Consider the following 21419-nt stretch of genomic DNA (forward strand, 5'->3'; position numbering starts at 1 on the left):
TTATGGACCTCAAGACTGGAAAGAAAAGCCTGTAAAATCAAGAATGGAAAAAACCTCTAAATTCAAGTTTAAAATCTGTCAACTCAAGATTGGAAAAAGGATCTAAACTCAAGACTGGAAAAAGTCTGTACATTCAAGATTAAAGTCTGTAAACTCAAGACTGGAAAAAGCATGTAAAATCAACACTGGAAAAAGCCTATAAATTCAAGATTAAAGACTGTAAACTAAAGACTGGAAAAGGATCTAAACTCAAGACTGGAAAAAGTCTGTAAATTCAAGATGAAAACCTGTAAACTCAAGACTGGAAAAAGCCTGTAAAATCAACACTGGAAAAAGCCTGTAAACTCAAGACTGGAAAAAGCCTGTAAAATCAACACTGGAAAAAAAGCCTGTAAAATCAAGACTGAAAATGCCTGTAAAATCAAGACTAGAAAAAGTCTGTAAACCTAAGACTTGAAACAGTCTGTAAACTCAAGGCTGGAAAAAGCCTGTAAAATCGAGAATGGAAAAAGTCTGTAAAGTCAAGACTGGAAAAAGTCTGTAAACTCAAGACTGGAAAAAGCCTGTAAACATAAGATGGGAATGAGCCTGTAAAATCAACACTGGATAAAGCCTGTAAAATCAAGACTGGAAAAGTCTGCAAACTTAAGACTGGAAAAAGCCTGTAAAATCAACACTGGAAAAAGTCTGTAAACTCAAGACTGGAAAAAGCATGTAAACTCAAGACTGAAAAATTATGTAAACTCAAGACTGGAAAAAGTCTGCAAACTCAAGACTGGAAAAAGCCTGTAAAATCAACACTAGAAAAAACCTGTAAACTCAACTCTAGAAAAATCCTGTAAAATCAAGACTGGAAAAAGGATCTAAAATCATCACTAGAAAAAGCCTGTAAAATCAAGACTGGAAAAGTCTGCAAACTTAAGACTGGAAAAAGCCTGTAAAATCAACACTGAAAAAGCCAGTAAATCAAGACTGGAAAAAGGAAACTAAGAATCTGTAAAGCCGCACTAGAAAAAGCCTGTAAAATCAAGACTGGAAAAGTCTGCACACTTAAGACTGGAAAAAACCTGTAAAATAACACTGAAAAAAGCCTGTAAAATCAAGACTGGAAAAAGTCTGTAAAGTCAAGACTGGAGAAGGCCTGTAAAATCAACACTGGAAAAGCCTGCAAACTCAAGACAGGACAAAGACTGTAAAATCAAGACTGGAAACAGCCTGTAAAATCAACACAGGAAATAACCTGTAAGATCAAGGCTGGGAAACCTTGTAAAATCAAGACTGGGAAAAGCCTGTAAACTCAAGACGAAAAAGCATCTAAACTCGACTGGAAAAAGCCTGTAAAATCAACATTGGAAAAAGCATGTAAACTCAAGGCTGGAAAAAGCCTGTAAAATCAACACTGGAAAAAGCATGTAAACTCAAGACTGGAAAAAGCTTGTAAAACCAACTCTGGAAACAGCCTGTAAAATCAACACTGGAAATAACCTGTAAAATCAAGACTGGAAAAAGCCTGTAAACTGGAGACTGGAAAAAGGATCTAAAAATCTAAAATCAGCACTCGCAAAGCTTGTAAAATCAACACTAGAAAAAGCCTGTAAAATCAAGACTGGAAAAAGCCCGTAAAATCAAGACCGGAAAAAGCCTGTAAAATCAACACTAGAAAAAACATGTAAAATCAAAACTAGAAAAAGCCTGTAAAATCAAGACTGGAAAAAGGATCTAAAATCAACACTAGAAAAAACCTGTAAAATCAACATAGAGAAATCCTGTAAAATCGACACTAGAAAAGGCCTGTAAAATCAAGACTGGAAAAAGCCCATAAACTCAAGACTGGAAAAGGCCAGTAAAATCAACACTGGAAAAGGCCTGTAAGCTCAAGACTGGAAAAGGCCTGTAAAATCAACTCTTGAAACAGCCTGTAAAATCAACACTGGAAATAACCTGTAAAACCAAGACTGGGAAAGCCTGTAAAATCGAGACTGGAAAAAGGATCTAAAATCAACAGTAGAAAAGGCCTGTAAACTCAAGACTGGAAACAGCCAGTAAACTCCCCACTCACTCTGCTGGCTACTAATGACCTTCTGCGACCCATTTAAGCTCAAAGTAACTCCCGAGATCTGTTGGAAATTTCTTAACGTTGATATTTTTTCCCGTTCGGATGACATCGCTAGCCCCATACCCATGCACGTGCAAGTAGTCACCTCGAGGTAACATACATCGAGATCACAAAGCAAACTGACTGAATGAAATATTAACAAAATGTAAAGCTTTGAAAGATGCCTTATGAGGTATCTACTTAAAAGAATAATTTTCCAGGGAAAAGACAACGAATAATATGAATAATTTTAAAGAGATCTGGAAGTTCTGCCAAAAGCCTGTCCGTTAACTTGATCTAGTCAGTCTTAGTAACAAAAAACACACGCACGCAAACTATTACATTCTTTCCCCTGGTAACGATGCTCTTCTTATTTTTTTGTTGGGGGCAGGGGAGGGGGGGGGAGTAACACAAGTAGGACACCAACCTACTCTGTTCTTTTCCAGCCCAGAACTGAACAGGTCAAGAAGGAGGGAAAAACGTAAAAGAAAGGAGCCAACTTAACTACACAGAGAGTGAAGCACCTGAGGCCTCTTACAGCCGAAAAGTTATATGATTCAGGAAAAAACCGAAGGGAACCAACTTAACCACACAGAGAGAGGGACCCGAGGCCTCTTACAGTCGAAAAGTTATATGATTCAGGAAAAACAGAATATGACAGAAAATTTCGCAGTCTGGCAGTAGCGTGAAAGAAACAGGAACTGGAACCATTTTGTAAAATTTTACTTTAATATTTCTCTTTACCCGGGTATGAGTTTAACTGCAGTCATATACAGTACATACGTACATGCAATATATATATACACACACACACACACACACATATATATATATATATATATATATATATATATATATATATATATATATATATATATATATATATATATATATATATTATACGTTTTGCAACGAAAAAATTATTCTCTAGAAAAAAATCAGCCTTCTGTTATATCTTACGTAAATTTCCATGAGATGTTATCTACAGTACACAAAAAGGGTAACACATTATTAATAACATACAACAGAGAAAAGATAAAAAATTAAACCGCTGCCAGAGTTAGGTATTTAAACTTCTTGCCGATGCTCGATAAGCGATACTATCTTCTAGACCGTGGACTGGTACATACTGAAGGTCACGGCTGAGAGAGAGAGAGAGAGAGAGAGAGAGAGAGAGAGAGAGAGAGAGAGAGAGAGAGAGAGAGCAGAAATCAAACCCAGGGCGTCCGATGCACGAAAATAATTTCCAAGTCAGTTAATATATATATATATATATATATATATATATATATATATATATATATATATATATATATTATATATATTATGTTAAAAGTAATATTCGTTACACACACACACACACACACACACACACACATACATATATATATATATATATATATATATATATATATATATATATATATATATATATATATATATATATATATATATGTGTGTGTGTGTATACATACATACATATATATATAGCATATACATATATATACACATATATATATGTATGTATGCATACTTATTATATATATATATATATATATATATATATATTATATGCATATGCATATACATATATATATATATATATATATACACATATATATATATGTATGTGTGTGAGCGAGTACGTATGAATATTTGTTAACATACTGATAACTACAGGTGTTTGCGTTCCCAGTTATCACCTTTAAAAACTACCGTTGGAGGTTTATGTCAGCAAGTGAAGATTAGCCGTGTGTATTTGGCATGAAATGCTGTTTCAGACTGCCAGTGCATCTCGTGATAATAGTGACTGCTGAAAAGAACAAGACCCCCTTCTGGCATAAGTTGAGCTCAGTCTAATAACATCAACAACAAAACTGATACAAAGAAAAACATAAAATCTCAAGGGATTGTTTTGACTACAGCAAGTTGCCATGGCTCTCAAAATACCAATGCTAGCATTGTTCCTTTGTGGCGCTTTCCAAACGTCTCCTGCTGCATTTGGTCAAGTGCTTGATGGTGCAGAAGAAGGCCCTTCTGCCCTTCAGACACCCTGCCCAGACCCGCAGTACATATACCCGTGTACGTGCAGTATCACAGCCCCTTGGAAACCAGACTTAGACTGCTCCCAAGTGCAAAGCGAAGAGGAACTCCGAGGCGTGTTCAACAGATCTTTCGAAGACCCGCATTTCCACTTTTTCACGGTGCAGAACACCGGGGGCTTGAGACACCTCGAGGGTGGGACATTCGGCGAAGCAACCTTCAAGAGCTTCTTTTTCGCCAACGGAGACTTGGAGGTTGTAGAGCCAAACGTCTTCCTCGATAGCAGAGGGTTTCTCCAGTACCTCACCCTCATGCAGCAGAACCTGACCACTTTCCCATACGAGGAGATAAGTCAGTACGGCATTCTCAGAACGCTGAGGCTCACTGGCAACCGGATTTCTGCCTTTCCAACGCTCAAATCGAGCTCGCTGGAGGGCCTAGACTTGAGTTTTAACCCCATTTCCGACATTCCGGCTGATGGATTGACAGGTTTGCCTTATCTCTTCGACTTTACCTGTGAGAGCTGCGGGCTGACCGAGATACACCCAGGTATTTATTTTTGCTTTGATTTGTAGCTTTCAGGTAGCGGTGACGAAACATTTACCAATAATTTTGCTTATGTACGATTTGTAATTTCGCACTTAACTGAAATGTGACCTTGCCTTTGTGAAAGTGATTTTGAATTCATGACGAATACTCAAAAATAGATTTGTAATAATCAAAATAAAATAATAAGCAATAAATGCCACTGTGGCATCGGTTATTTTCAATGAAACGTGTCTGGAAGAGGGTCTGACACCAAAATATCATAATTATTATTATTATTATTATTAGTAGTAGTAGTAGTAGTTGTAGTAGTAGTAGTAGTAGTCATTTTTGGCTCCTGAGTAATGCAGGGGTCCTAAATCAAGTTCAAAAGTTTATAATTTGTGTATATCAGAATTACACTCCCGGGATAGGTAAGGAACATATAAACACAAAAACAATTTTATCTTTAAATGGTATAGATTATCATTTTTCGTTATTACTGTTCTCTCTCTTCACCCTTTTCTCTGTTTTGCTGAAAGTTGGTCTATGTACATATATTTTTTTTACCTTCATCTATTTTTCAAGGTCACAAGGTAATTCAAAGGTCAAAATTTTATTTTCAGTTTTTATGAAACTCAGTGGGCAGATACTTTGTGGAGTGCTTTTTGTCCCCCCATCTGGGAGTTTAGACCTTGACTTATTATTGAAGGTCATATGAATTGCTAAGCATTATTTTAATTCTCTAGCTCTCAGAAACTATGAAATTTAGTGCCTCTAGTGTTTAAGCTTCCAGGATGAAATGGCAACTTTTGAAGGTGAGGTTTGCAATGAGCCATTTGCTCATTATTCTACCCAAAATTCCATTATTCTATGACACTTTGTTATTTCGACAAAGTCTGATAAACTTGGACTTCAAAATGTTTTCAGTAAGTGACATAAAGCATTTACTACAAAGACCACATTGTAATCGATTTTCTTGTATTAGATAGCAATTGCTCATCGGAACTAAGAGACCTGAACATTTAGATGTTAACCGATCTCTTCGCGTCGCAGGGACATTCGCCGGTCGAAAACGCCTCTCGGGGTTGATTCTCCGGTCGAACAACTTGACCTATCTCCCGGAGAACATGGTCCAGAGCGACTACTATTCCGTCGGCATCCTCGTCGAAAACAACCAGATTTCGAACGTGTCGGCCGGGGCTTTCAAGCGTGAGTTATGACACGATCATTTGCTCAGTAGCGTTAGTATAGAAATGACTTTGTTGATTTCAGGAACGCACCTAGTTTACTTTGCTCGGTGAAAAATTAACATCTCTTCTCTCTCTCTCTCTATATATATATATATATATATATATATATATATATATATATATATATATATATATATATATATATGTTGTATATATGGATATGTATATTTATGCACACACTATAATATTTATTTACAAGTGTTTATATAATTTCATTCATAATATCAATTCCTACAGTCAACACTGAGACATGTATTTCTTTTCAGTGGGACAAGGTCAGATTATGCACGTTGATCTTACCAATAACCGACTAGAACAACTGGAGGAGAGAGTCTGGAGGCCTTATTTTGAAGGAGGCTTGACGTATCTTTATGCAGAGGGTAAGTTATTTTGATTGGCTCCACCGATCGCCACTGCTCGTGGTGTGCAACTATACTTTACTTGATGAAAGAATACTGGGACTATCTTGAAGTGGTAAATATTCATTTGCTTACTTACATATCCATATAAATAAACATGTAATGTATACAATAGTAGTGTATACACACACATTCATGTGAGTGAGAGGAACTACCCTTCTAATTTAAATCTTTAAAAGGCAATCCTTTCTTGTGCGGGTGTGACATTGCCTGGCTAGTCACCAAGAGCGAGTTTATGGCTAAACTGGGCGGGAAGGAAACCTGCAGGGACGGAAGGTTGGTGCAGACGCTGGACCCGCTGTACTATGAAGAGATGTGTTAAGAAAATCCTCAGTTTTTATCGATATGCATCCACTTTCCTTTGAACTGATAGGATTTTTCAGAAATAAAACCCCTTGCAATTTTAGTCGTTTTTGATGGATTACCTTCCCCCTGGCTTCCGAAGTTAGGCGAAGGGGAAATACGATGGAATTAAAAGAGTCAGCACTGCAGGTTTTGTCTAACTTCAAGCCACCAAATATCTTTACTGAAAATACATTCAGCTCTTCAATTTCTGAAGGACTAAAATGATGTCAAAGGAGAGGAGGATGGTGTTGGAATCTAGCCAAGGTACTCCGACCAATTTTGTTTTCTTGCCGTACTTATTCTTACTACCCATAGGCCTAGCTGTCGGTTCAATTACGCCACTGTTACTTTTGTGTTGTCTTTGACACTGAGGTGTACCGTCATCAGCATTTCTTTTCAATCCCAGTTCATTGCTTCACCTTGCAAAATGTCTTCTAATTATTATTATTATTATTCATAATAATCTCTTTACACTGCGATGCTACCGAAATAAAAGATATACATACATACATATATATGTATATATGTGTGTGTGTAAATTCATGAACGTAACATGTATTTATACAAATATGTAGTAATTCATATAGAGGCACCTCCAAGTACAACAAGCAGAGGAGGTTAAAGTCTAGAATTAGACTGTATAAAGTCCAATCAGATGGACACGTTTAAAAGCAATTAAAGGCTGCATGGAAATAAGGAGGAACTCACGAGATATTTATTGAAATGTGTAACAGCGTATTTGTTTTTTCTAACACATCGATCAAGAAGTGCTCAAGGCTGTGCTCTTGTCTTTCAGAGTCCGAAAATGATCGGTTATTTATGTTTTTAAAGAGTTTTGAAAGACTACAGTATTCTTGCAGTAGATACTCCAGACTCGAGTGATGTACAAGGTTTTCACTTCAAACGAAAATTTTGGGGAAAAAAATTCCTCGTAGAATAAGCATAAAATGTAATAGTATTACGGTTTGAACTGAAGAAATTTGAAGTAAGGTGAAGGTAATACCATCTTAATCAATAATAATAATAGCAGAATATGCATAAAATGTAATAGTATTACCGTTTGCTCTGAAGAAATTTGAAGTAAGGTGAAGCTAATACCATCTTAATCAATAATAATAATAATAATAATAATAATAATAATAATAATAATAATAATAATAATAATAATAATATATGAAGGAGCAGACCTTCTTTTCAATAGGTATTAAAAGGATGGTTAGGCTGTATTATGCGAATTTATCTTATATAGTGTCTTTTCTGTTTTCCTTATGATTCGCTTTCGGGCTCAGCGATGTTAGTCAGCAACTGGCCCGATATTCATGTTGGAAATGGACATGAATATCGACCAGTTACGGACTAACATCGCTGAGCCCGAAAAGCGAATCATGAGGAAAATAGAAAAGACACTATATAAGATAAATTCGCATAATACAGCCATCCTTTTTAATAATAATAATAATAATATTTTGGAAGAAGACCCGTCTTTGAGGCGAACTTCGTTGAAAAGAATTGCACTCTGTAAGCCGTTGAGCTTATATTGTAGCTTCTCAGCTTGGCGTACAAGTTCTTTTGTTTCGGTAGGTAAATTATAAACCAGCTGTGCGAAATTCATTTATTACCCCGACGCTTCAGTAGTCCTCACTAACACTGCAAGGAGCTGAATGACACCAGGGGAATATTCAGATCCGAAAACCGGTTTATAAAGAACAGGGGGGCGAGGTGATTTTTATCGCATGTACCCCTGGTGCCATTCACCTCCTTTCAATGGGTAGCGAGGACTACCGAAGCGTCGGGATAGTAAATGAACTTCGGAGAGCTGCTGTGTAATTTACCTGCTGAAATGAAGAAACTTATACGCCAAGCTGAGAAGTCGCAATATAAGTTCAACGGTAAACATAATGCCATTCTTTTCAAATAATAATAATAATAATAATAATAATAATAATAATAATAATAATAATAATAAGGAAGAATTTGTAGTGTGATTTCCGTAGAGTTATTCCACGAATCTCGCTCGTTTTCCCAAGTACTCATTAAGACCAGTCTTCCGTCATCTCCCTCTTCAAACCTGGGCAAGTCCCGCTACCTACTCGGGCTTTCTCGAGATGCAGGAGTACACGACGATTTCCACAATCAGAACTAACGCAGCCACCACGAAGCCAATTAGGATCAAAAAGAACGCAGCCTGAAAGCCAGATTACATTCATTATATACTTTTTCTTAATATCAGGCCGTTTCCCCTCACATGGGGTGGCTCCAGAGAAAAAATTATTATTATTATTATTATTATTATTATCACTGATCAATCATGACTAGAAGACTCGAGCTTTAAAAACATATGGTAATTAATTATGTAATAAAAATCCGCAATTATATAAATAAATTGTATTAATATGCAAAAGATAAAGCTTATGAATACAGTTTATTTATATAATTGTGGATTTTATTTCATAACAGTTTATCGCGATATTTAGAATTTCTTAGCATTGCAATTAATATTATTAAAGAGAATGGGCCAAGTGGAGGGCTAGGGTCCCAGTAAAAATGTTGTGCAATATTTCAAGCTTTAGAAAACTGACCGTCGATGAACTTTAAATTCCGGAGTCGCTGAGACACTAAGTACCACAAACAGCTTTGGAATTCTCTCCCTGTTTATCTTTTTCCCAAAGAGATTAACCTCATTGTTAAGCCTTAGCAGCCTTTACTTTTCCCCTCCTTTAACACATTTCATCCGGACCTGGGCAAGATAAGGGCATCGGAGTACCTGTTCCATCAGCCTCTACCAAAATTATATTGAAGTCAATGGCTACTATCTTCTTACCTAGACTCTCAATCAGTCTATACTTCTTCTTTTTCTCTACAGGTAAGCTTGTTAGGAATGAGGAAAATTCATTTGGGATTCTTTCCATTTAATTTTCCTTTTTACTAGAGAAAAGAAGAAGGATACACTGATTGAGAGTCTAGACAAGAAAATAGCAGCTGCACGCCATTGATTTCAAAGGAATTGTATAAGAGGAAAAATTTGCCTAAATAGTAAATATATATATATATATATATATATATATATATATATATATATATATATAGGTATATATATATATATAATGCATATTATATACGTGTATAATAGTAAATATATATATATATATATATATATATATATATATATATATATATATATATATATATATATATGTGTGTGTGTGTGTGTGTGTGTTGTGTGTGTGTGTGTAATATATGGATCGAACGGCGCGAGCATATTGCAATTCGTCCACTGAGATCGTAAAAAATGGGAATTAAAATTCAACCAGACTGTACAGATGCTTCTCAAGCAGTCATCTGATTAACCAAGTCACTGGAGACTTCTTCAAAAAAGACTAAGTAAATCAGTAACTGTAAAATGTATGTCTGTTTTCGGGAGATATTAATGTGCCCTCGTCTTCAGGGGTGAGGTTGCTAGAGCCATGCCCTTTTATTTTGACCCCAGCAGAGCTGGTACAGTTCTACCACCTAGTGGATTTGTAGGCGGCAGACCAGGAGCTATCCCAATACCTTAGTATACGGACACAAACACACACACACACACATATATATTATATACATGTACATATATGTATATATACATATATATATGCATGTATGTATATATACATATATATATATATATATATATATATATATATATATATATATATATATATATGTGTGTGTGTGTTATATGTGTGTAGTATATATATATATATATATGTATGTATGTATGTGTATACATATATATATATATATATATATATATATATATATATATATATATATATATATATATATATGTACGTATGTATATACTGTATATCCTTAAAACTTTTGTTCGACTGACTTATCACCTGCTGGCGTAATAGTAAAACCAAGCAAACAAGCGAGACCCACCTGGAGATGAGAGAGGGTGATGGCGTAGGTGTCAGACTTCTCCTCCTCCTTAGGTACTGAGGATGCCAGTCTGCTCTCCTCCTCCGCCTTCCACTTGGTTCGCAGCCCGGCTTTGATCAACCTCAGCGTCCTGAAGGATATCAGTTCATTCAGTATCTGTCTGATAATAAGGATATTTCGAGAGAGTAAAAAAGTTAAGCATACCTTAGTTTAACCAGACCACTGAGCCGATTAACAGCTCTCCTAGGGCTGGCCCGAAGGATTGGATTTATTTTACGTGGCCAAGAACCAATTGGTTACCTGGCAACAGGACCTACAGCTTATTGTGGAATCCGAACCACATTATAACGAGAAATGAATTTCTATCACCAGAAATAAATTTCTCTAATCCTTCGTTGGCCGGTCGGAGAATCGAACGCGGGCACAGCAGAGTGCTAGCGGAGAACGATACCAACCCGTTCAATGAGGAAATATTTTGAGAGAGAGAGAGAGAGAGAAAGAGAGGGAGAGAGAGAGACTTCACCTTGGTATATCACATGTTTTGGATACTGGGATCTAACTTTCTGGTATCATTCAACTTATAATAATAATAATAATAATAATAATAATAATAATAATAATAATAATAATAATACCCAAACCCACAAAAATGACGGTAGTATATGAGAGGATCGGAATGGCAAGTCCATAGCCAAGATTATTGGATTCTGCATACTTATAAAGGGGCCTATTGGGATAACATCAGCCCATACCCATTAATGCATCAACATACGTTTTGACTCTGTGATGTTACAGATACCCAGTGTGCCATACAAAGGAATTTATCCTTAGAGATTTAGAGAGAGCTAAAAATATGATGTCACCTCCACTTCACCCACCTGTATTCTTAGGATATATAACTAGGAGAAAGAAGTAACCGCTTTATACTTCAAAATCTTACAATTCAGAAAAGAGAAAAGGAAAGCAGTCTCACTTCAAGGCTTAATCAAATGTACAAGCCCACGCTTCTGAGATACAGAAAAATGTAAAATTGTATAAAACCTAAAAAATCTCCCAAACTGCACTCCAGTGAAAATGTAAAATTGTACACACACACACACACACACACACACACACACACACACACACACACACACACACACACACAAGAAGTGAAATCACTTACACGTCGCCAAAGGTCTTGGTATAAGGTGAACCGGGAGGGGTTGCAAGACCAATGTCACTGGAGAAAAATGTCTCTTTCCCAATGTGGATTTTGCTTCTTCCCAGTTTCGTCGACAGGATCTCGCAAGACGCCATGAAACCGATGTACACGAAGTCCCTGGAGACCACCTGAGGAGAAGCATTCGTACTTGAGGTTAGGTTAAGAATTAAACGGATTTTGAAGGCTTACCTATTTTTCATTCCTCACTCACACTGTTTACTTCAGCACATGCCAGTTTTCTACTATGGATTCTCAATTTAATGCTCATTGCAACATTCAGCTCATTTTTTTTTTATACAGCCCACTGTAGTATTTACCTATGGCTTTCGACCTTGAAGGGCATGGCAGCATTCAGCCGCATTTTTTGCACTTATAGTACATTAAAGAATTTTGCTATACTTTCGAACTTACCGTACCGTACATCACAGCACTGAACTACGGCTTTTGAATGTGCACCATCCCACAGCATTTAGAAACAGCTTTTCAACTTACAGAGTATCACAGCCTTCGGCTATGACTATTGAAGGACCTCACAGCATTCAGCTAGAGCTATTAAACTTGCAGCGTATCACAACATTCAGCTATTGTTTCTTTTACTCTATAGCACGTTGTAGTATTCAGCAATGACTTTTGAACTTACATTTACCTATGTCTTTTGAACCTATAGAGCTTATCACAGTATTTATCTACAAGTGTCAAACCCGATGGACTGATGTCTATCTATGGTTTTTTAGCTTACTGTGCATTGCAGCATTTAGCAATGGTTTTCAAAACCACTGTGCATTACCGAACTCAGCTATGTCTGTTCTCATGATCAGACTACAATTGAGCAATCTCACCTCATCCATTGCAGGGGCGTTGCCTCTCACGAAGCTTCTCTCCGGGTTCTTGTGGTTAAACAGCTTCCAAGTCTGGGCATAGATGCCGTCTTTCGCCTCCTGCAAAGGAACAAGTCGTATCAAGAATTATGCTTTGGAAGACTCTTTGGCAAACTTAACAGTTTTTTATTGCTTCTTCCACATGAATATTCACACATTTTGAGAAATAATATTGATAAACAAGGAACTAAACATAAGAGGGCATAACACGAATCTTGGGTAATACTTGATTCTCTTCCTGTAGTAACTAACAGTAATCATCTGATTTCCTGCAACATAACTTCCAAAAGTTACTCTTTTTGGAAGGTTTCTGATAATGAACAAGAAGAGTGAAATAAACATCCTGCATTTGCTTTTTATGAAAATCAGTCTCCATATAACAACTAATGAGTGAAGATTTATAGTAGCCTGTCTTAATTTCAATTACTGGCAGGATAATCCCGTGAAAGGGTACACATACACTGTGCCTAACGTGATACACTGTGGATGGTGCTAAGAGTTCTTTGACGCGTCTCTTACGGTCCAGCTGTACCGCTTTCTGTCTTTTGGTTATCATCAGTCCCTTTGATCTCTTCAAGAAACGGTACTCAGTGGTCCCACTAAACTCAATTAGATGAATAATCAACAATAGGAGCATCTGCAGAAATTCCAAACTTAGGAAAGATTCTGTTGGAGATGGTTGTTTGTATTAGATGTCGCCGGCCTTGTGCCACTGAGAATCCCTGGCCAAATGCATCCTCTAAGCGTGGTAAGGTATGGAAGGGAGTAGGAAGCCTGGTGTGGCCCTCCTAGCTCTGCAGAACCAACAGAGACCAGTGCATGAGATAGTAATTGTCTCTTTCATGGGTGGATGGCGCTGGTGTGGCGGCTGGTTGGTTCAGACTGAGCGAGTCTCATACCAGCAGGGGCCCTTCAACAAAAGGTACTGAAGGGGATGACGCCTGGTGTGGCCCTCTGGACATATACAACCAACAAAGACCAACAATGACGTGAGCAAGAGTTGGTAAAGGAATGGGAAAGGGGTGGATAAGAAGGTTCAAATAGGTAGAATAACGTGGCAGACATGATGGTTCAACCCCAGTGACTTGTTCCCTGTTTTCGCTTGAGTAGAGTACTGTATTTGAACAAGCCAGAAAAGTTTGAACTTGAAAAGTAAGTTGTCACAAAAACCGGAGTGAAGAGAAACGATCGTAAAAAACATACATAAATCAAGAGACGTATAAGTATATGCATACATAAACGTAAATTTACAAGTTATAAAAAAAAAAGCTTATGGGATCACTGCATTAGAGCTGTAACAAGAACGACTTCTTTTTTCGCTTTCCTCGACGTCTTGTGAGTCACTGTCAGGAATAAAGACACCAAAAAGCCCTGAAGTCATCACAAGGAACCGAATATTTTTCTATCCTAAACATTCATCTATTTAATGAATTCGTACAGATTATTATTTCGAACGTTATATACCTATGACAACACTGGGTCGCTAATATCCTATAGGTTTTTAAAAAAAATCTATTATTATTTTACAAAAATCAGTTAGGAAAACTTCTTTCGTTAAATACGCTACACAATAAAACTCTATTGTGGTAATTCAACATATATCTTGCTGTCAGTTGGGAAACGTAGCAGGCAGCACATTCCTTTATTTTTTTTTTACAACATTACTACATGGGTTCTCTGCAGCGTTCCTACGGCCCCTCGCTGCAACCCATCTCATTCCTTTTACTGTACCTCCGTTCATATTATCTTTCTTCCATCTTACTTTCCACCTTCTCCTAACAATTGTTTCATAGTGCAACTGCGAGGTTATCTTCCTGTTACACGTTGAAAACCTTTACTCTAAATTTCCCTTTCAGCACTAAAAAAAAGTTAAGTATATCTTAGTTTAACCAGACCACTGAGCTAATTAACAGCTCTCCTAGGGCTGGCCCGAAGGATTAGATTTATTTTACGTGGCTAAGAACCAACTGGTTACCTAGCAAAGGGACCTACAGCTTATTGTGGAATCCGAACCACATTATGACGAGAAATGAATTTCTATCACCAGAGCTCAATTCCTCTAATTCTTCACTGGCCGGTCGGAGAGTCGAACGCTGGGCCAACAGCGTGCTAGCCGAGAGCTCTACCCACCCCTCCAATGAAGAACTAAAAGAGCCCTTCGAAGCCCTACCGCTCACTTGGCTGAAATGGAACTTTGTCGTTTTGTTTGCTCACCCGGAAGAGTAACTCGTTGGTCGTGTCTTTGTAGACGCCGATGTCGAAGCCTTCCTTGACAGCTCTCGGGAGATCCGTGAGGTAGTCGATGGGCGCTTCAAAGGCGGGGATGGCCAGCACTGCCGTCAGCATTCCCGAGTACAACACTGAGGATCAAACGTTTTAGTCTCTGAGGCTCGTACGTTAAGACGACTGGAGCTCTTTTGCCATCATTTGTTATGGTTAATGATATTATCATTAGAAATTATCTGTAGTTGTATGTCTTTGATGTTTATCTTTTATAGATTATATTCTTTACTTCCCAATCACTTTTTACGTATTGGAATGCTGTCTCTAATGGAATATCGGCTGTGGCATTCAGCTCTTTCTGCTAAGGCTTGTAATAATAATAATAATAATAATAATAATAATAATAATAATAATAATAATAATAATAATAACAAACATGCTCATCAAATTCCCACAGAATGAAACAGGTCATCCAATTTTTGAAAGAAAGAGAACGGAGGCAAGCAGAAATAAGAGTACCAAAAAAAAAAAAAAAAAAAAACGAAATGAAAACAAACACAATCACGAGGTGCCATCCTTAGACCTACTTCTCTTCGATCTCGAACAAATGCGAAACGACCACAGAGAACCTCACTAACCTACCTGAGACAACGAGACAAAACAGGTACCAGGAGACGAAGACGACCCTCTCGGCCAAGGTGGTCGTTGGCAGCAGGTTGCCCTGAAAGACTATGCTCCTGAACACGTTGAAGGAGTACACCTGGAATTTCGGCAACTCGCACCCCTCTACGTACGCAGACGACACTTTCGACTGGATGGCTATTACGGGGCCCATGAACAGCACAGCAACGACGATGCCAAGCCAAACCTAAGTAAATTTGTTAATAAACGAAGGGAAGAAGTGGTGCTCACATCAGCCTAAGGTTTCAAAAGGAAGAAGAGGCGCTCACATAGGCCTAAGGTTTTAAAAGGAAGAATTGATTGGTTTGTAGCTATTAAAACTGGCGCCACAACAGCTAGGTTGTTGACGCCGTATAAAATTAAATAGGAAATTAAAGAGATAAATAAACAAGTTTAAAATAAGTCTCATAAAAATAGCTATATATATATATATATATATATATATATATATATATATATATATATATATATATATATATATATATATATACTGTATATATATACTATAATATACCTGTATATTCATATCTTTAAAACATGTATACTATGCATACATATACAAATACTGTGTATCATCTAAATTTTTGTTGAGGAGGTCCACTCCTAACCAACATATATATATATATATATAATATATATATATATATATATATATATATATATATATATATATACATACATATGTATATATATATTTATATATATATAAATATATATATATATATATATATATATATATATATATATATATATATATATATATATATAAGCTGCTCTAAATTACAGTCTTCCCCGAGAATCGTTGCAAAGATGAAATATCCATCTCTGTCACGTTCCCAACAGAGGAACCCATGTCTTAGATTCCCAATATTTAGACATTCGACCAGCAAATGTCTCACAGTCAAGGGCACAATACAGTCATCGCAGAATGGAGGATTTTCACCGGACATCAAGAATCCATGAGTGAGTCTTGCATGTCCAATCCTAAGCCTACAGTACACAACATCGTTTCTTGTGTCCTTGGCATATAAGGATATGACCAAGGAGACACTGGTGACTTAATACTGTACATTTTCTTATTCGATAGGATATCTTCCCAAATGGACCGTCAAAACTTTTTAATTTTCTGATCTACTAGAGGATATACATCCCGATATGGTAGCAGACATCTCGGGGTCTGTCAGCTGGCTCGTTCCCAACCACCCTAACATGGGAAGGCACCCAGCAAAAATCTATTTCGTTACCTCTTATTTTCGCTAAAAGCAGCCATTCCAATATTTCTAAAATCAAAGAGTTAAAAGATTCCAACGACTGAAGAGCGCTTCTCGAGTCACAATATATAGTGAAACCGTTTCCATCGTGAGTTAACATTTCATTCAAGGCCTTTAAAATTGCAATCAGCTCTGCTGTAAACACAGATGCATCAGATGACACTCTCCCGCCTCTTTCTGTATCAGTAAAAGGAAGAGAGGCGCTCACATAGGCCTAAGGTTTTAAAAGGAAGACCTCAATTAGGTCTATGGTTTAACACTGAGGAAGGCCACATCAGACAACGCATGGACCAGAGAAGACTGTCGTAGTTATTAAATAAAAAAAAAGGAGTAAACAAGCAAGCGAGATAATAAAAAATATGCACATAGTGCGTGAGTTTTGATAATGGCGAGAAAACAAGGTTGTTTGCTATTGCTTCAGATTGAGCTTGCTATATGCCACCAGCACGGGCTCTTGTTTCTATAGACCCCATGTAGAAAATGTTGAAGGATATATATATATATATATATATATATATATATATATATATATATATATATATATATATATATATATATATATATATATATATATATATATATATATATGTGTGTGTGTGTGTGTGTGTGTGTGGGTTGCCATACCTGGGCGGTGAACGGTGAGAGAATGGCCAGCACTCTGCTCTTCTCCTTGGGTGCCCTCGAGAATAGCCCCAGGGGTGACCGAAAATATGGGTAGGGGAAGTCCACCACAGTCTTGCGAAGCGCTGCAAAGCAATGTCAGTATCAAATTAATAATTAACAAAAAACGTGTCTCTTCAGAAATGGTTCTCAAAGAAAGCTGTGAACGGGAACATATAAGTAAATGAAGATAAAAAAAAAAGGCCTTTTTATCTTCATATTACACTGTGTTATTACAGTAAAAGACATTCACATAAGTAAATGAGTACACCTAATTTTATTGATTTATTTATTAATATGTTTTTCTAATAACTGATCTCTTAGCGTAATTGCCTTTACATTCGGTTACTTCTTTCGAATGAACACCAAACTTTGGGAGCTTGAATTGCAAGTCAACGGCCCCTGCGGGCTTGTTCAAGATGAACCCTACTCATATGGAATAATAATAACAATGACGGACTGAATGATAGCCCACAGGGGGCCTTCAAAAAAAAAAAAAAAAAAAAAAAAAAAAACTGGGGGATGAGGATAATGTATTACAATGATTCGGGAAAGACTAACCTGACGAACGATAGCTGAAGATGACAGAGAATTTTTTTTTTTTTTTATTTGTTTGCCGAAAGTTGACGAGGAATCGTGCTGCCCATATGTACATCTTTATAAAGCAATAGAAATGCTATGAAGGCATTTATAAAGAAATACTATCGACGTATTATGTTTCATAAACTCGAAAGATAAAGAAAAAATTGCTAGACTTTAAACTCGAAAGAACGTGTCAAGATTTAACGCAAGAGAAAATATAAAAAACAGAAAAAGCCACACTCAAAATATTGAATAAAACAGAAATTATATATAAAGAGAAGTGTCTGCAATTCCCTGGAGACTACTATCACTTGGATGGATCTTCTATAGCGCTGCCAAAATTAGATGGTACTACATTATTTTCGTTAGCTACATTATTTCCGTTAGCTTCAAGATTCATCTAATCTGGAAGAATCATGTAACACTCTACTTTATTTCCATTTGTTATATATATATATATATATATATATATATATATATATATATATATAAATGTATATATATTTATATATATAGATATATATATATATATAATATATATATATATATATATATATATATATATATATATATATATATATGGAGAAAAATATCAGCTTGTTAAAAATAATCTCAGTTCCTCGCTGGGCGAGTGGGTTCCATTCTCAGCTAGCACTCTGCTGGCCGCGAGTTCGAATCTCCGACCGGTCAATGAAGAATAAGAGGAATTTACTTCTGGTGATAGAAATTCATTTCTCGCTATAATGTGGTTCGGATTCCACAATTAGCTGTAGGTCCCGTTGCTAGGTAACCAACTGGTCCTTGGCCACGTAAAATAAATCTAATCCTTCGGGCCAGCCCTAGGAGAGCTGTTAATCAGCTCAGTAACTTAAAAAATAATAAAATATCAAATTAATGAAAAGTAATATATATATATATATATATATATATATATATATATATATATATATATATATATATATATATATATAAATATACACATAATATATACTGTATGTGTGAATACATATATATATATATAATACATATATATATATATATATATATATATATATATATATATATATATACATATACTGTATATATATATAAAACATAGTTCGATATCGAGACTTACTAAATGAGGGTTTGTAAGAGTCAGGAAAAGCGGAATAGAGAGCGGGTGGAGAATTCCAGATCTTGTAAGTAGAGGGGAAGAAACAGTCAATGACAGTACAAAAGAGGTGCGAGTAGGTGGCCTGACAGGAGTGCACTACCTGAAAGTGAAATGGCGCAGATGGCGAAATCCGCTTCTCTCCTGGCCACCATCCCAATCATCCCGGTGACTGAGCCGTTGGGGAGGGGATTTCCATAGGCCCCGTCCGGAGGGTCTACGATACGGATTCTGGAAGTAATAATAATAATAATAATAATAATAATAATAATAATAATAATAATAACAATGGGGGGCGAGTGTAGGACGAAGGGAACAGGCTCCGCATATGTAAACAAACCAAACTTTTCCTAGAATGCCAGGTCCTGACCTAACCAGACCTTACCTGCCTAACCTCATTTAGGGCACTGAGCCCTGACCTGGCCGACGGGTGTGGGCTTCCCCCTCCCTTGACCCCCCAAAGTAACACTAAACACCGGAGACTAATGTAATTTACAATTACATGCGAAGTGAAATCTCAACCCTCAATCACATTTGAACTTTCATCTATGATACTATGAGTTACAAGGACACAATAATATTATTGTCGATTATGATAAGAATAATATTAGTAGTAACAGTTAAACCTAGTTTCTCGTTGGGAGAGTCGGTAGAGTTCTCGGCTAGCACTCTGCTAGGCCCGAGTTCGAGTCTCCGACCGGCCAATGAAAAATTAGAGGAATTTATTTCTGGTGATAGAAATTCATTTCTCGCTATAATGCCAATTGGTTCTTAGCCACGTAAAGTAAGTCTAATCCTTCGGGTCAGCCCTAGGAGAGCTGTTAATCAGCTCAGTGGCTGGTTAAACTATGGTATACTTAACTTAACAGTTAAACCTACGTGAAATTCAAAGCATAACTGAGCGTCTTCATCATAGCCACGTCAATCCCGGTCGATGGATAGGTCCTGCCGTCCGGCAATCGAAGCAGATTGCAAAGGCCGAAGTTGTTGACGGCTGCGATTCTCATTTCCCTCCCTTTCATGTTCCTGTAGGAGGCGGAGTCGTCTCTGAGGGCGACCTGCTTCAGGCCCTCTCTCCCACTAGTGGTAGCTAGGTCGAGCTTGGCGTCACGAAAGAATCTGTGACAATGGGTAAGGAGTTAATTAATACCTTGTGGAACCTACACAAGAAAATTATACTACTGAAAAACTGGACAATTCAGTAGACCAAAGTATTTTGCCCCGGTGCTTTCAGACAGCAAATGATAACAGTCACTGGTCACTGCGTTTTAAACGTTATTGAACATTAAGTCAAAATGTATACGTTTATTCTGCGTCATTTACCACGATCGTTACGACGTTATACAAATTAAATCAGCCAGTTCTTGTTTCTGGTTCAGGAAAAGGGGGCGTTTCCTCTCGTAAATCAATAATTATAATCTTATTCCTAATCTCCACCTTTAATTAAGGTATGTATCATTGTAACGCAATGAAACGCAGTAGTAGTAGACAAAATGCCAAAGGTAGCAGTAACAGCTGAGCACAAGAAAGCAGTGCTAGTGGTTGTAGTTGTAGTGATAATAGCAGCGGTAGTAGTAGTAATAGTAGTAGTACCCGATAGTTCCTTCCGTGTCAACACGAGACGAAAACACGCCGTAACTTTTCCCAGCATTCTGGACGACTAGAATCACTCGAGTTCCCTCGAAGACCAGTCCTTCGAGGCCGTTCATGACGTAATCTCCTTCTTCTTCGTCTCTCAGCATCACTATCCACAGGACGTAGTGACTGTTGAGTCTTCTGCGCCGAATCTGAAATTAACGGGGAAAAATATCAAGTGGATAAGTTTATTTGCGTACACTTAGGCTTTATTTAATTTTGCAGGTTACTCTAGTGTTTCCACTGTTTCATTTATATTGGCATTCAGCCTATTACCACGCACGCGTACACGTACACACAGGAACACACACCACACATATATATATACACACATATACATACATATATATATATATATATATATATATATATATATATATATATATATCCACGTGTTTGTGTGTGTACTACCTAAGACATTATATGTACAATCATACTCATATAAAAAGAAGAAATGCACATCATGTTTCGCATACGTCATTTCACTGGTAAACTGCGCCTTCCAGGAAACTACAGAGCACCAGGCAT

At 36.9% G+C, this 21419-nt stretch overlaps 2 protein-coding genes across 3 annotated transcripts in view; one reads left to right on the forward strand and one right to left on the reverse strand.

The window, feature by feature from the left end:
• LOC136851320 (uncharacterized) overlaps window positions 1–21419 on the reverse strand; it is a 43051-nt gene that overhangs the window by 9951 nt on the left and 11681 nt on the right. For both annotated transcript variants that reach the window (XM_067125333.1, XM_067125334.1), the window contains 9 exons: window positions 20850–21043; window positions 20136–20375; window positions 19360–19487; window positions 17486–17607; window positions 15552–15777; window positions 14901–15046; window positions 12648–12746; window positions 11770–11936; window positions 10605–10734 (listed from right to left, as the gene is read on the reverse strand). In XM_067125333.1, the coding sequence (XP_066981434.1) occupies window positions 10605–10734; window positions 11770–11936; window positions 12648–12746; window positions 14901–15046; window positions 15552–15777; window positions 17486–17607; window positions 19360–19487; window positions 20136–20375; window positions 20850–21043 (1452 nt within the window). The remainder of the gene's footprint in view (window positions 1–10604; window positions 10735–11769; window positions 11937–12647; window positions 12747–14900; window positions 15047–15551; window positions 15778–17485; window positions 17608–19359; window positions 19488–20135; window positions 20376–20849; window positions 21044–21419) is intronic.
• LOC136851156 (oplophorus-luciferin 2-monooxygenase non-catalytic subunit-like) lies at window positions 3816–6741 on the forward strand. The gene is made up of 4 exons (XM_067125115.1): window positions 3816–4687; window positions 5720–5875; window positions 6183–6296; window positions 6515–6741. The coding sequence occupies exons 1-4, from the start codon at window positions 4030–4032 to the stop codon at window positions 6655–6657; spliced, it is 1071 nt and encodes a 356-aa protein (XP_066981216.1). The 5' UTR covers window positions 3816–4029; the 3' UTR covers window positions 6658–6741.

Source organism: Macrobrachium rosenbergii, chromosome 23, assembly GCF_040412425.1.
Source record: "Macrobrachium rosenbergii isolate ZJJX-2024 chromosome 23, ASM4041242v1, whole genome shotgun sequence".
Classification (NCBI taxonomy): domain Eukaryota; kingdom Metazoa; phylum Arthropoda; class Malacostraca; order Decapoda; family Palaemonidae; genus Macrobrachium; species Macrobrachium rosenbergii.